At 36.6% G+C, this 14,873-nt stretch overlaps 1 protein-coding gene across 1 annotated transcript in view; it reads left to right on the top strand.

Moving 5' to 3' along the window:
* CFAP43 (cilia and flagella associated protein 43) overlaps nucleotides 1-14,873 on the top strand; it is a 43,631-nt gene that overhangs the window by 13,285 nt on the left and 15,473 nt on the right. The window contains exons 7-22 of the mRNA XM_039709072.1: nucleotides 425-487; nucleotides 1,415-1,494; nucleotides 2,303-2,434; nucleotides 3,167-3,283; nucleotides 4,375-4,455; nucleotides 5,264-5,412; nucleotides 6,459-6,562; nucleotides 7,650-7,790; nucleotides 8,647-8,816; nucleotides 9,561-9,701; nucleotides 10,176-10,306; nucleotides 11,747-11,897; nucleotides 12,534-12,602; nucleotides 13,343-13,420; nucleotides 13,878-14,003; nucleotides 14,399-14,503. Coding sequence (XP_039565006.1) covers nucleotides 425-487; nucleotides 1,415-1,494; nucleotides 2,303-2,434; nucleotides 3,167-3,283; nucleotides 4,375-4,455; nucleotides 5,264-5,412; nucleotides 6,459-6,562; nucleotides 7,650-7,790; nucleotides 8,647-8,816; nucleotides 9,561-9,701; nucleotides 10,176-10,306; nucleotides 11,747-11,897; nucleotides 12,534-12,602; nucleotides 13,343-13,420; nucleotides 13,878-14,003; nucleotides 14,399-14,503 — 1,838 coding nt within the window. The remainder of the gene's footprint in view (nucleotides 1-424; nucleotides 488-1,414; nucleotides 1,495-2,302; nucleotides 2,435-3,166; nucleotides 3,284-4,374; nucleotides 4,456-5,263; nucleotides 5,413-6,458; nucleotides 6,563-7,649; nucleotides 7,791-8,646; nucleotides 8,817-9,560; nucleotides 9,702-10,175; nucleotides 10,307-11,746; nucleotides 11,898-12,533; nucleotides 12,603-13,342; nucleotides 13,421-13,877; nucleotides 14,004-14,398; nucleotides 14,504-14,873) is intronic.

Here is a 14,873-nt window from a genome sequence, read left to right as displayed (position 1 = left end):
ATGGCCAGCTTCAAGCTGAATTCCTGATACAGTGTTGCAAACAGAATCATAAGCAGCCACAACATTTCACTTAGGCATTGTTTTCAGACTGGCTGAATATTCCTTTTAATTGTATATAAAAAAAATCATTGTTAGAAATTGTAATACCATAACTTGGTACTAGAAGGAAGATAAATCTGCATCTGAACCACTCTCCACCCCAAGTCCATGTTATCTCCTTGTTACAGCTGTAAACTGAATAATGGAACTGTGCTTACTCAGTTGCAGAGATGGCAGAAATGGTAGATATTCAGGAAGAATGCACATATTTCATTTATCGTACTGAACCTGGTCTTTTGTTGAATAGAGTGGAATACAACTGACTTGTTTTGAAATACTGATCTACAAACAAGGTTGACATTATAAATTGTTTTCTTTTGTGCAGAGTACATGCAGAAAGTAGCAGATGTGGTGTCCTATATTCGTAGTCGAGTGCAGAAAAAGAAAGGTATTTCTATGTTCAAATGAAGCTAATAGATTTTTAGACAGCACTGCTGATGTCTGTGAGTAATAATATGTGAGTACAGCTGGAAGCCACTAGTTACAAAAACTCATCTCACACTGGCCTCTGTAAGACACATTGTTGGCAACCTTATGTGTGTTTACATGACAAAAGATTAATAGCTTTTTTGCTAAGAGACAGCCAAATTAAAAGCCTCAGGAGAAACAGTGACAGGGGAAAAAATTGTGTTCATTCTAATTTAAATTGGAATAAGTGGTGCTACAAGAGATTCCCTACTGCTTAGTTTTAGCATTTCTTTAGAACTGCAATCACTCATCATTTATCTGAGTTAGGATTTAGGGGTTTGTCTCAAGCACTTTGTTTTGGGCACCACAGTACAAAAAAGTTCAGCACATTTCCACAGAGGTTGTTACAGTCTTAGTACATTACATACACATTTGGTGATTTGGTGTGAGAAAACTGTTCAGCCTGGAGAAAAGGAAATGAGGGATTTTTCTATTGCTTTAGCTATCCAATGAAAGGTTACAGAGAAGATACAACCAAAGAACACAGTTTGCATCAATAGGAATTCTGGGTATATTTTAGTAAATAAATACTTCCACAGTGAAGGTAGACAGACCTTGAGACAAATTACCCAGAGAAGATACGGAATTTCCATTTGTGGGTGTATTCAAACCTTAGGTGATATGGATCTGGGCAACATAATTCAACTTTGAAATTGGTTCTGAATTTGAAATTGGCTCTGTGCTGAGCAGGAGATTGGATTAGAGGACTTCTAGGATCCCTTCCAATCTAATTGACTCTATGATCCTTTTACTCACAAATAAATAGTAAATTATCCCAGATTTGGAGTTGCAACACATTGTTGAAATAAATTAAATTTGATATTTTATGTTGATTTTGTGCTTTCAGGTCACAAACCAAGCAATGGGGAAAAAACAGTTTTACTTGCCATGGCATTTTGTAATGAGGGACTGTATGCAGCTGGACATGTAAGGCATCCTTTGTGCTTTTAACTTACTCTGAGTGTGTGAAAATCTGCATTTAAGTGGAGTACATTTTCAGAGTTCACTGCAAAGACAGGAATTAGGAAAAAGTGAAGGACTGCAGGACCATAAAGTTTCTCTCGTGTTGACTGTATTACTTTGTTAAGGCTTGAACAAGGGAGCAAATTGTGAAAGAATTCAATATTTTGTACTCAAAGAAGCAATAAAAGAGGACAATCCTGGTTTTATTTAAGAATGTTGTAGAGAAACAGAAAAGAAGGATGGACAAAATAGGAAAGGAGAGAAAATGGCCAATAGAATTGGCAAATTATTTTGCAAAATCTAACTCAATATCTAATCCAATCTGAAAATGCCATTGTACATTCCTGCTCAAGTGGGAGACAAATTCTCACACTGTCTCAAAAACAACATTAAAAACATTATCTAATGAGAGAGCCTGTTGTTATCAAACATGGACTGTCACTAAGAATTGTATTAAAGAACACCTTGATGTTCAATAGATTTATTATCTCAGTTTAGAGTGGTTGATTTGATCTGCTAAAGACAAATGACACCATTGCTGATGGGATGCAGTTAAGCTCTGCTGCTCTAGTGATTTTCAGATGATGTTCAATAGATTTATTATCTCAGTTTAGAGTGGTTGATTTAAACCTGCTTAAGACAAATGACACCATTGGTGATGGGATGCAGTTAAGTTCTGCTGCTCTAGTGATTTTCAGATAATCTTGCAGTTTAGTTTGCCAGATAGTATAAGTGACATAGACCTCATGTGGATTTGTACTTTTCTGCACAGGAGGGCATTTTAACCTTTTATCACATCAAAGATCTGGAATATGAGACAAAAATCTGTGCTAATATCTCACAGCCCATATCCAGCCTCATATTTTCTCCTGATTACACCAGTCTGCTGCTTGTCACTGACCAGGTACAACATTGGAGATAACAGCACTACATAATGGGATATTCCTGGGATTCTGTATGAATATGCTGGTACTATTAGTACAAAATGTTTAATGTAATCACACAAGACAACAAATTCTGTCAGAAGTGAACATAGTCCATTCTGTGTTTTTACTGAAAATTTGAAAGACTTTTAATGAAGCACAGAACAATTGTCTCCTATAGATGGTGGAATATAAAGTACCTTATGTTGAGATTTCCCAACAGAAATCCTTGTGTGTGTACAGTTGAGTACATGTTCAGGGTCTCTCATGTGTCCAAGTCATGGATCTACTGGGCATGAATTCCAGGCTTGATGTGTGCCTGCACAGGGAGAAAATGTAGCTTGGGTGTATCAGACCTACTGGATTCTGCAGTAGAGTTGTTTTCTCTGCAGACATGAAGTGTTGGTGCAGAATATTTATCCATTTCTTGAGTAACATGAAATTGGGTATGTTTAAATTACTTTATTAAAGCAAGTTTGAGAAACAAAACTTCTTGAAAATATGGTTAGCTGGAGTGCTCTAAAAGGAACTAATATTAGCAGTGTAAATTAATATAATCCACTAAACTCAGATGAATCCTACTGGGCACATTTTACCTCAGGTTAGAGTCAAATATAAAATATCAAAGATGGGAGGGTTTTTTTGAGGTCTTCAAAAGCTTCTAATGAAGAGTTTCATATCCCAGTGATGGATTATTTCTCTTTATTTATCAGGGGACAGTCTATAGTTATAGACCTGCCCATAGTGGAGAAGCTGTCAAACTCTTGGACACATCCAGCAGTTGTTTTCTGGCAGCTGATTTTCTTACTCCAGGGAACAACTACTGTGTGGTAAGTAATTGTATTATTTCTAATATAGAATAATAGCTCTTTTCAGGTAACCAATATGTTGCTAAGGCACAAAATGAAAAGCCTTGCAGAAATCAGGTTGTTCTGATATTTGTTACAGTTGTGTAACTTCTCATTAAGGAAGTAAATGGCATTCATTCAGCTACAGTCTATAAAAGGGTCAGAATTTTTATACTGGATTTCAGGTTGGATAATTTATGTTATATTGGTTCTGCTGTTGATTTGTGTGACTTAGATTGTTCAGGAAGACAGCTGAGCAAAAGATGGATTCAGTTCAGAGAACTGATGTTGTCTAACAGTTGCTACTGAACTTTTCAGCCCTCTGCACAGATTGGAACATCCTGAGAGATACCTCTGTGCTGGGTCCAGGGACAAAGAAGGCCTTACTCGTGCACCTGTCCATTCTTAGAAATTCCTTGCTTTTCACTGTTTTTTACTTCTGCAAGACATATATCTTACCCACAATTCATTTACAGGTCATGAATTCTCCAGGTAGCCAGCCTAGAAAACCTGGGTCATAGTCTGACAAGTTGGCTGAATCTCTTTGTTCACCATTAGCATGGGAACACTAAATTTTACCTGACTGTGTATGAGTAGTGTGAAGGTTGAGTGATCTCTAGCCTTACTCTTGTAAGCCTTACTACTTGTAATTGTGGAATTACAAAATTACTTGGATATAGGAACAACTCAATTGTTTTCATACCCATCATTTTTCATGTGGGAAAATGAGACCTCTCCTCAAGGCCTTTTCTTTGCAAATAAAATTATAAGCAGGTTGTTCTATTGCTGGCAGCATGGCAGGAGTGCTAATATTGATCAGCTAACAAATTTTCCCCTAAATTGTCTCATTCTGCTAGAAGCTGCAGGAAAGCACAAAAATTATTGAAAGTATTCCTTAAGCAGGTGTACTTTGCAGCACCTGGATTTAATGAAAAGCAAAATAATCCCAAGTAACCCTTAATCTGCCATGCTCAGCAATTGTTTGAATCTATATTCTATAGGAGATCACTAATCACTTCCAGACTATTTGGTTATTTCATCCTCTTTTGACTCTGTTTTTCTCTGTTCAACAGTCTGTAACAATTGCAGGTGAAGTACAAGTTTGGTCCTTGGAAGATGGAACTTTCCTCAGCAAGCTAAACCTTGGTACTGAGGTACAAGTAACCAGGAGCTTATATCATGTCTGATACTTAAAATTTTCTGTATTTTTCAATTGATAGTGTAATATTCCACAGATTTGCATCAATCATTGCTGAGGAAAACTCAGTAATGTCTTTGAGCAACCCATCAATGAGATTTAAAGATTACCTTTCAGAATGTTTCCTTGAGCTAATCCTGTCATGTTTTTATCTTGACTTCAAAGCAGAGCGAACATTTCAGCCAAATGTCCTCATGATGCATCTTTCAGCACATCTTTATAAAAAAATCTAAATTTTTATGGTATTCCTTTTTTTTTCCTTTTTAATGAGTAACAGAAAAGTTTCAAAAGTATAAAAGTTAAATGCCTTGACTGATAATGAAAAACAGGCTTTAAGAATAGAGTTGATAAAAGTATTTCAAACCGTTAATGCTTTGTCCTGATTTAAGATGCATTCAAACCCTGAAATCCAACATAGTAAAGAAAAAAAACACTTTGTATAACAGCTGTACACACAACAGTGCACTCACTGTTTTATTTAGATGAAACTTCTTTCACTTAAAATCTGAAGAGTGCATATAATGGTTGTTTTTTCTCTATAAAGAACAGAATTAAGTTTTGATGTGTAGCTACAAAGCATAGATAAAATTTCCATTATGTCTCTAAATACTTTCTTTGTTAAAAACATGTTTTTTAAATAAACCACTTGTGGTTTCTTCTTCAAATTTTAGGGACTTCTAAACAGCAAAGGAAATTGCATACTGACAAATAGCATAATATATAAAATATGTTGAATTTTTAAGTATCTTCTACTTCCCAACTAGGCAACTTCTATGGCTTGCTGTCCCTCCTCCAACAGTGTTGCTGTAGGGACCCAAAGAGGTCAAATCTGTTTCCTTGATGTTACCAAAGCTGAAGCTCCACGGGTTGTTCACAGGACTTTTGTTTCCAAACTTCCAGTGCTGTCTTTGCAGTAAGTATGTAATAGGGTAGAGATATTGTCAATTTATTGCTTGAGTAATGGTATTAGTTGAACAAAAAAAATGTGACATTTTTATTCTACAAATAAAAAATTAAAATATTTTAATAGCTTCTATGTTTTTTCAGCATATTCTGAATTGCTTACAAGAGGTAGTAGCAGGATTTATATGAAAGAAATGTAATAAATCTGTATTTTAAGAAGGTTTAACTGAACACAGAACATACTGGTGTATAAGATCCTTTCTGAAAAATCACCATATGTAGTAATTATGCACAATTCCATATATCTGACTTCAGAGGGTTATTTCTCACTGAATATTAATTTAAGGTTTTGTGAAGTTAAGTTTAAGCCTTTTGGTCATCTCTTTCTATATGGTGGATTTTTGTTGCCATTGCTGATTATCCATTTACTTGAAGTTCTGGACATTACCAGTCCTCGTGTAATTAGCTCTAGTGATCTAAAAGGCTTTTTTGTTTGGTTGGGATTTTTTGTTGGTTGGGTTTCCATCCCTCCCTCCCCCCCATCCAGTTATAACCTGAGAGTATTTCTGAGAGTATTTTACTCTACTTTACAAAAGATAGAATGGATTTTGAACACTTTAACTTTAATATAAATTTGCCTCTTATTTGAGACTCAGATGTATCCCTTTTCACAGACATCTAAGTCAGAACTTTAAAAACAGATACAGAAAGCAACTTTTTCAAAATTAAATCAAGGCAAAAATGTGTTTTTTTCAAAATATTATTAAGATCTGTGTAACAGTTTCATTTCTAAGAAAGTGAATGTAAAAGAAATTCTGACTTAACAAAGTTGTTAATGCAGACTGCTGTGGAGTATGGGCACCTTTAGATTCACCTCCCACTCAATTAGAAACTGCACTCATAGCACTGGGCTTTCTATCTGACCCTAAACCTCTAAACCCAGGAGCTGAATGTTTATGCATTCAGTGAAGTCAGAAAGTTATGGGAGTGAAATTATTTGAGTCTTTTTATTGACTGTATTGAATTGATTTCTACTTGGATGTGCATTTTACCTAGTTATGATCAGAGTGGCCAGTTCCTCATTGCAAGAGCTACAGAAGGACACATCTTTATTCTAGATGCTCGTCCATCAAAATTATTCCAGGTTCTGGGATATATAGGTAATACATGTAACAACATTAATTACATTTTGTTTTCTCTATTTTCTGCATTTAGAGTATACTTGTCAGTCAGGCTAAGCCATTCACCTTCCTTCTATTTATTTTCTTGGATGACTAAACATATTCTTCCCACCTATTTTCTAAGGGCCAGAGTTCTTTTTTGGGGTTTTTTGTTTTGGAGGATTTGGTTGGTTGGTTTGGGTTTTTGCTTTTGTTTTCCCCTTTATTTTATTTAGCAAATGTACCAATATTGTTGGAGGATTTGGTTGGTTGGTTTGGGTTTTTGCTTTTGTTTTCCCCTTTGTAATTTTATTTAGCAAATGTACCAATATTACCTTTCTTTCAGAGTATGTATAAGTCACAGGGAAAAGAATGGACTAGCTGACAAACTGATCACAGCTCCAGCATAAAATTAATAGCAATGGTAAAGAACTAAAGATCTTTGTGAGAATTTGGACTAAAATACTGTAGGTTATAATCACTGTGTGTAATCTCCTGTTTCAAATTTCTACCCCATGCATCTTTAACATGGGAACTGCTGAAATTGTCAGCTTTGATGGTTGATAGTGAGGAATAAAATATGATGAAATTTAACTCACAAAAAAATATGGAATTTGTGAGTTTATTTTTCCAAAAGCATTATTCTTACAGATCATATCTGTGTGTATAGAGCTTCACCATAATTTTAAGTACAAAGGACATTATTGCATCATTTTAATTGGTTTAACAAACAGAATTATATCTCCTTAAATAACTTATGTAATTTGCTTGATCATATTCTCATTGTCTGGAGGGTTTGTCAGAGGAGGGTTTTTCTGTTCTTTATCTGGCAGTTATCAGCAGATAGCCTCAAAACTGCTACAATTCAAGCTTGAGGTAAATTCAGATTTGACTATTTAATGTAACAGTAATGTGCTGGTGCTCAGGGATTCCCAGAACCCAGTGCCTCAAGGGGAGTTGAGTGCATGCAGCACTCCTGAGCTGTGTTCCCAACAGGGATCTCGTTTTGTGTCAGAGCATATTTTAATAACAACAATGTTACCATGCCACAATAACAATTTCCATTGATATTCCTCACCTGCTTCAGTGCTGGCAGATGAAGTGCTCCATCTTTCTGTAATTTCTGATTTTAAGAATGACTTAGTTGAAGTGATGGTACTTCTTCACGTAGCAGAGGTCCAAAAAGCAAGACTGGAAATTTTTCGTCTGTCTTCAGCAATGATAAGAGGTAAAAATTGAAATATATACTTACATTTTCTAGGGCAATAAGCCTAGTGTCAGATTTTCAAGTTATTTACATTTAATTTTTAAAAGGCCTCACATTTTACAAACTTTTCAAAAAGGAGTTTTATAGTTTTCAACAAAGTTAGTATTTTCTTTACTTATTCACTAATTTTGGACTTGTTTTTGTGCCTGTGTTTAGATATATAAAATGGGGCTTTATTTTCAAAGCTGCTGAAGACCTACAGTTATTGTCTTCATTTCAATATTTTATCAGATGCCTTGTCAGTCTTAATTTCCAGTGTCTCTTTAAAGCTCAAATTAGGGAACTAATAAAATATATTAACTTTATATTATTCACTTTTATTAACTAATAAAATATATTAGTTTTATCAACGAATAAAATGTCTTTTTGAAGATGTGAACTGCAGTGCTTTAACCAATACCACCCAGGCTGTGTGTTCCTCATGGCAGAGATTCCTAAAACAAGTTCTAGATGAAGGCAATGGTGACATGAACCTGCATGCAAACTAATTAGCACTAATTATGTTGACGTAATACTCAAGAAGCAGAGTAAATTAGTGTATGCAAATAGTCACATCATGGTGGTTAAACTGTTTCCAGTAATTCTTTAGAGCCAGCAAAGCTATTGCTCTGCTTCACTGCAGTGTGCTGCCTCAGCACAACTCACTGAGCTGGTGTTAAATGTAAGTATTAATTAATTTCCAGTCACGTCCCTGAAAACTCACTTCATGCTCACTCCTTGCTGAGGATCATTTTCATAATTACATGATAGACAAAGCACCTGTATTAGTGGAAGTCATGCCTCTTCTTTCTCCCTCTTTCTTTTGTCAATCTTTTAGATAATGATAAGTATGTGAATGAACAAGGAATGTTTAATGCTAGTGACCTGAAAAAGAAGCAATATGATCTGGATCTCCCTTTGAGCTCAGCAGTCAGACTGAAGGATAAAATTGTGTATGGCTACTGCTCCTGTGCACCTTTCATCTGTAAATACCACCTCTCTGCAGAGGTAACTCTCTGAAGTTGCATTATTTTGGGTGGTAGTTAAATACCAGCTAAATAAAAACACAGGCTGCAGATGAAATTAATATAGCAGGATATTATCTTAAAGAAATCCTCTCTCCACTCAAAATACCTACTCCATACATACTCATCAGCTTTCAGTATCCTACCACTTGCTCAAAAACCTAGCAAAAATAATGTCCTTGTTCTATTATATTGGTTTTTAAAATCCACATAGCTTGCAGGCACTTCACAAGTGGCTTCTGAGCTGGAGCTGTGGGTTTTGCAGTCTGCTGAGGAACCTGGACAGGCAGCTCCTGAAGGGACTGAGCCAATGTCAGCCCAGGACTCTCAGATGCAAACCCAGCCCAGCCTCACAAGGAAGCAGTGGGGGCTTCAGGAAGCCACTGTCACTGCCTGCTGAGGAGCTGCAGCCCTCTGCAGCTCATAGGTCTCCCAGAATTTAAGAGTCAAGGCAGGTAAAAAGGTGAATTATAAGGTCAGCATTCCTCTTTGACATGTCCCATCCTTTCTGAGCCAAGAAATTCAGGCTCGAATGTACTGAATCCAGACCCTTTTGCAGAGATGAGAAGTAAATCAGCAGCACAGCAATGGCACTACTTCCTCAGCTCAGTAATCCTACAACAGTTTAAGCTGCAATGCATGTGGTAACCCACAAACCTCTCATTAATTTTCTCAAAATGGCATAGATATCATCTGAACTGCTGCTAACCTTTTACTTGTTTGGCAGACTAAGTTGGAATTTTCATCTGAAAAGAAGATTCCTAGCAAACAGTTTGGATCAGGTTTGCTCTGTTCATCACCCAACAGCCAGTGGCTGGCAGCAGCAGCCAAGGATGGTGTTTTGTTTATCTACAATTCTTCTACTCTGGTAGGTGGGCACCTGGGCACAGGCTTTGTTTAATTTACATGAGACAAAAGTGTGAAAATTACTTCCTTTAACTGTAAACTTTTCCTCACTTGAATAGAAGGTGTTTGACAAAAATTTATGTTGAAAATGAACTGGCATAGCATTATACAAGACAATTATTTTTATAATGAATGTGTATACAAGCGTACAAACCACTTACTTCCTTCTTCAGTAAATTTTAGCAAAGATAATTTTGCTACTGTTCTTACCTCCTGCAAAAATCAATATACTACAAACTTGTTCCATGTGTAGTCAAACCTTTTAAACTTAAAAACCCTAGTATTTTATGTATTTTGTATTGCCATTTTGGATCGAATTTTATCTAAAAATAAAGAAACATTAACATATTTTTTAAACTTAAATAATAAAAATACTTTAAAAACATATTTCTTTATAAAAACATATTTACTGATACTGCTTCTATGACTTCTCTAGGATATACTTGCTCAAAAGCATTGTCACTCATATCAAGGAGGGGGAATCAGATCCATGGTATTCTCCCTGGATGGCAATTTCATCCTAGTTAACGGTGAAAATGATTGTGCCCTGGTGTGTCTGAAGTGGAAGTATGTATAAAGTGGCAGACTAATATTCATTGTGTCATTTCTTGTATCCTGATAGATTAATTTTTGCATCTACTTGTGATTCTAGACTTTCTTTTTCTTAGTCTCAAAGTAAGGAGAAGAATTGGATAGAAATAAAATCATTCTCATCTTCAGAGTCAGCCTGACCTCCCTAGCTCAGGAAAAGTCTTACACTTTGGGTCTGATTGCAGCACAACATACAGGAATATCTTCTGAGAAGTATTACAGAATCACAGAATGACCAGGTTGGAAGAGACCTTCAAGATCACCAAGTCCAACCCATGCCCTAACACCTCAACTAAACCCTGGCACTGAGTGCCACATCCAGTCTGTTTTTTAAACACATCCAGGGATGGTGACTCCACCACCTCCCTGGGAAGACCATTCCAGAACTTTATGACTCTTCCCATAAAAAATATTTTCATAATGTCCAGCCTATATTTCCCTTGGTACAGCTTGAGACTGTGACCTCTGGTTCTGTCAGTGCTGCCGGGAGAAAGAGCCCACCCCCACCTGATCACAACTCCCTTTCAGGGAGTTGTAGAGAGTGATAAGGTCACCCCTAAGCCTCCTTTTCTCCGGGCCAGACATCCTTACCTCCCTCAGTGGATCCTCACAGGGTTTGTGTTCCCAGCCCCTCACCAGCCTTGTTGTCTCCTCTGGATGCATTCGAGTGTCTCGAGGTCCTTCCCAAACTGAGGGGCCAGAGCTGGACACAGCACTCAAGGTGTGGCCTCACCAGTGCCAAGCACAGGGGAAGGATGACCTCCCTGCTCCTGCTGGCCACACTGCTCCTGATACAGGCCAGGATGCTGTTGGCCAGCACACTGCTGGCTCATGTTCAGTCAGTTGTCCAGCACCCCCAAGTCCCTTTCTGCTGGAGCTCTGTCCATCCACACATCCCCAGCCTGTAATGCTGCAGGGGGTTATTGTGGCCAAAATGCAGGACTGAGCACTTGGCCTTACTAAACATAACCTGATACCTCTTATCATTCTCAAATCAGCTCTGGAAAGGGCTCTTTGGGGATGTAAGGGATGTAATGTGAGATACAGTTTTAGCTCAGAGAAAAGGGGACATCACAGCTTTAATGGAAATTCTACTGTGGCAGTAGAGAGTTCTTAGCAAACATTAGGAAAAAGAGACACTTGAAAGTACAGCTTTTCTGCAGGAAAGTAAGTGTTCAGGTAGATTAATAAAGATGACTCTGTCAGAGCAATATTTCTAATATGGGTAATCCATCTTTCAGAATTTTTATTTCTGTGCAGAGTTAACTTATTTATGCAATTCTAGAACTCAAACAATACAAAAATATTGAATATGCATTTTTAGACAACTTAATAATTGTGTTATAAAGAATATTCAATACTTTGTCCTTTTCCATAATATACAAAAAACACATCAGTTCCCTTTCTGTTTTCCAGGGAGATAAAGGAAACTGAAGTTGAGGAAGCTGCTCTTTACTGGAAATCTCTACGTGATATACTGAACAAGTCTACTTCAGATGAAAATTCTGTTTTAAAATCTATGGCAGAATGGAATTTTGACCCAGAATCCACATCAAAATCACTTTCAGTAAAGAAACTTAAAGTGCTTTCTTTATTTTTATGAAGGAAAAAGTTTTATCATTATCCTAAAATTGTACATGATAAAAATTGTCCTTAATACACTGTTCCTTTTGTTAAAGCAGAAGAATACCCCTGAGGATAGGCTGAATATGCTTAAATAGTAATTTGTGGAAAAGTACTATCAAAGAAATAGGATATTTATGTGAAGATGACATTCACATCTTCAGTTTCACTTGGTTTCCTCAGCCACAGAAAACTCTGTAAAAGTCAGTTTCTCCTCATGTGAAGTTACGTGTCCTTCCCAGTGTGATGTTACTGCTGTATATTGTGTGTTACTACTTGTATGTTTTTTTATTGAAGTCAATCAAAGTAGGGATTACAGAGATTAGTCCAGTCAATCATTTGAGTCAAAAGGCTTTGCATAATAGCAAGGGTTTGCAGGATCAGGTCTGGGGACTAGTTAGGCAACGAAAATGTAACACCCTCTAATTTGGTGGTGGTGGTGGCGGTGGCATTTCCAATGGGAGTCTACTTTTTCTTTCATTTCCATCTTTCTTTCACTCACTCTCAAAGTACCTGAGCTAGATGTTTATATCCTTAATGTAAACATCAGGAGACACCACTGAAATCTTTTAATGCACAGGTGACAGAAGAAGATGGAGACATCACAGACACTGATGGCATGACATGGTTAGGCCAGAAAACACAGCAGGTACTTTCACAAAACAAGAATTAATTAAAGCCAGAGTTTTCAAGGGTCATTAGTCACTTGGGGTACCAAAGTATTTGCTGTAAACAGATCTAGTTTCAAAAGTTTTTCTCACATTTGGCCCTTTCTTTAACCATTGTGATCTAGACTTTCAGAAATTCTAGGGCAAGGTTATAAACACATCAGAGAAGGTGCCTAGCACAATAGGAGCTCTGAAGGTCAGAAGAACACTTCTATACAAGGAGTATACAAAAAAAAAAAAAAGCAAAGAAAAGCCTGACAAATTCACTTATTTTAGAAACTTAAAAGACTTTTTATGCTATATGTCAAAAAGTTGCCAAGATGATTATTACCAGAAAACAAGCAGGTTACTCAATAAAAAATGAAAACAGTGAAAATTTTCAATGATGAACAATCTTAAGGATTAAAAAATTCTGGGAGTAGGCTCTATGCAGTTCAATGTATCTGTAAGCATTGCACTTGTCATTACATCTTTTTTTAGTATTTTCTTTTTTTCCAGTGCTATTGCTGTACAACCAGTTTACAATGTGACCTGGCTGTAAAATCTCTTTTCTTGTGCAATTCTAAGGATCATCCTGTTGAATTAGGGTTATGTCTGCTTGAGTTATTAACTCCTGTGGCATTTTATTTTCTGTACAGATAATATTCCTTTAGATTACTTTGGTATTTTTTTTCTCTTGCCTTTTGTTTTGCCTTTCAACAATGCATTTGTTGTATGTCAGGTTATGAGAGAAGAGACTCAGAGGTTTGCTAACCAGAAGGAAGAGCTGCAAATGGGAATTAGAAAGCTGCGTGAAACTGTGAGTTTCTTACCAGGGTAATGGCTCAGCTTCCCAGTTTTGTTTACAAGAACACTTCCTTTATGGCTGTGAGCTCTAGTGCTCAGTTACAGTTTTGTCATAAACTCTGAGCAGACAGGCATTAAAGAGATGTGCTTCTTCAGGGACCAATGCTGAAACTGCCAGGAGCTACTGTCTGCTTCTCATTTTCCTTTGCTCCAAATGAATATTTTGTACCAGCCTCGTACCTTGAGCTATCCGTCCCCTCAGCAAGCTAATTTCTGCCTGTCTAACAACCTTCCATTATAAAAAAGACTGTCCTCGCCTTTTTCTTCTGTTTCTTCCCATAAGGCAGTTAAAATTGCAGTCAATTAAAATAATTTTCTCTGATATTAAGTTCTATAGTGTTTAAAATAGCATTTCCTCTATTCACATTCAAATTACTTTTTATTCCTTGTATTTTTTTTTTAAAAAACAGATTCAACAAATGCTGCATGAAAATGAGCAGGTGCCAGACATTGAGAAACTCGAACACTGGGAGTTCAACCTGGATTTAGAAGAACAGGAACAAGTGCAAGCAGCGGCTGAAGAAGATGTGGCCAGGGTATGGCAGAATGGGGGAACATTTTAAAGCTATCAGTGGAAAGGAGAAAAGTTATTAAATAAGAGAAGATTAGCTCAAAGTTTGTGTTCACTGCTGAGAAGCAGAAAACCAGAGAAGTATTTAAAAGTCACTTTTGAAGTAGGTGAAACTGCTGAGGCAGACAAGGCAAATTGGAAGATGTTTTATGCCAGAAACTATAAATTTCACACTGTGGCCTTGGGATTGTTGTTTAAGTTCTAGAATGCTTTTCTTCTCCTAGAAAATGATGTCTTCAGTATGATGAAATATTGATAATTCATTTAATTTGTAGTCTTCTTTCAGTAACTCAATGCAAATTGTCCACATCTTGTTACTTTGCACCACGTCCTGTTATTTTCTGTTCTTTTTCTTGAAAGGCGAGGAGAGAGATGGAGATGGAGACTTTATCCTACTGCTATTTGCAGGATTTAATCAAATATGAGTGCTGGGATGACATGTGTGTAAAAGGACGTGCAGTTAAGGTAACCTCTGCTTTCTAAGACATTTTTGCAGTAGTTTATTTATACCTTAAGGTACAGAGACAAAATAAACATTTCTGATTTGCTTATGGTGTGGGAAAAACTTTACTTTTTCCCAAGGCTCGGGGAAATCTTTTATTCTGTTAAATTTGTCTGAGCCTGGCAGCTTTTACCTTCTAAAGTGGAAAGTAGTGCTGATAAGCAAATAGGGAATTCTTTAATTCCTTAATCTCAGACAATATATTTACACATTATTGCTAAAAGGAGAAGTTCTATTTTTTCTTTGTCAGTCCATATGACTTCTGCTACAGAGAAAGTAAAGGCAAAATTTAACACTGATTTTGCCTATTTTAAACAGAGGGAGATGAGTCAA

The sequence above is a fragment of the Passer montanus genome, unplaced genomic scaffold (genome assembly GCF_014805655.1).
Source record: "Passer montanus isolate IOZ18808 unplaced genomic scaffold, ASM1480565v1 scaffold21, whole genome shotgun sequence".
Classification (NCBI taxonomy): domain Eukaryota; kingdom Metazoa; phylum Chordata; class Aves; order Passeriformes; family Passeridae; genus Passer; species Passer montanus.
This window is presented reverse-complemented; position numbering and strand designations above follow the sequence as displayed.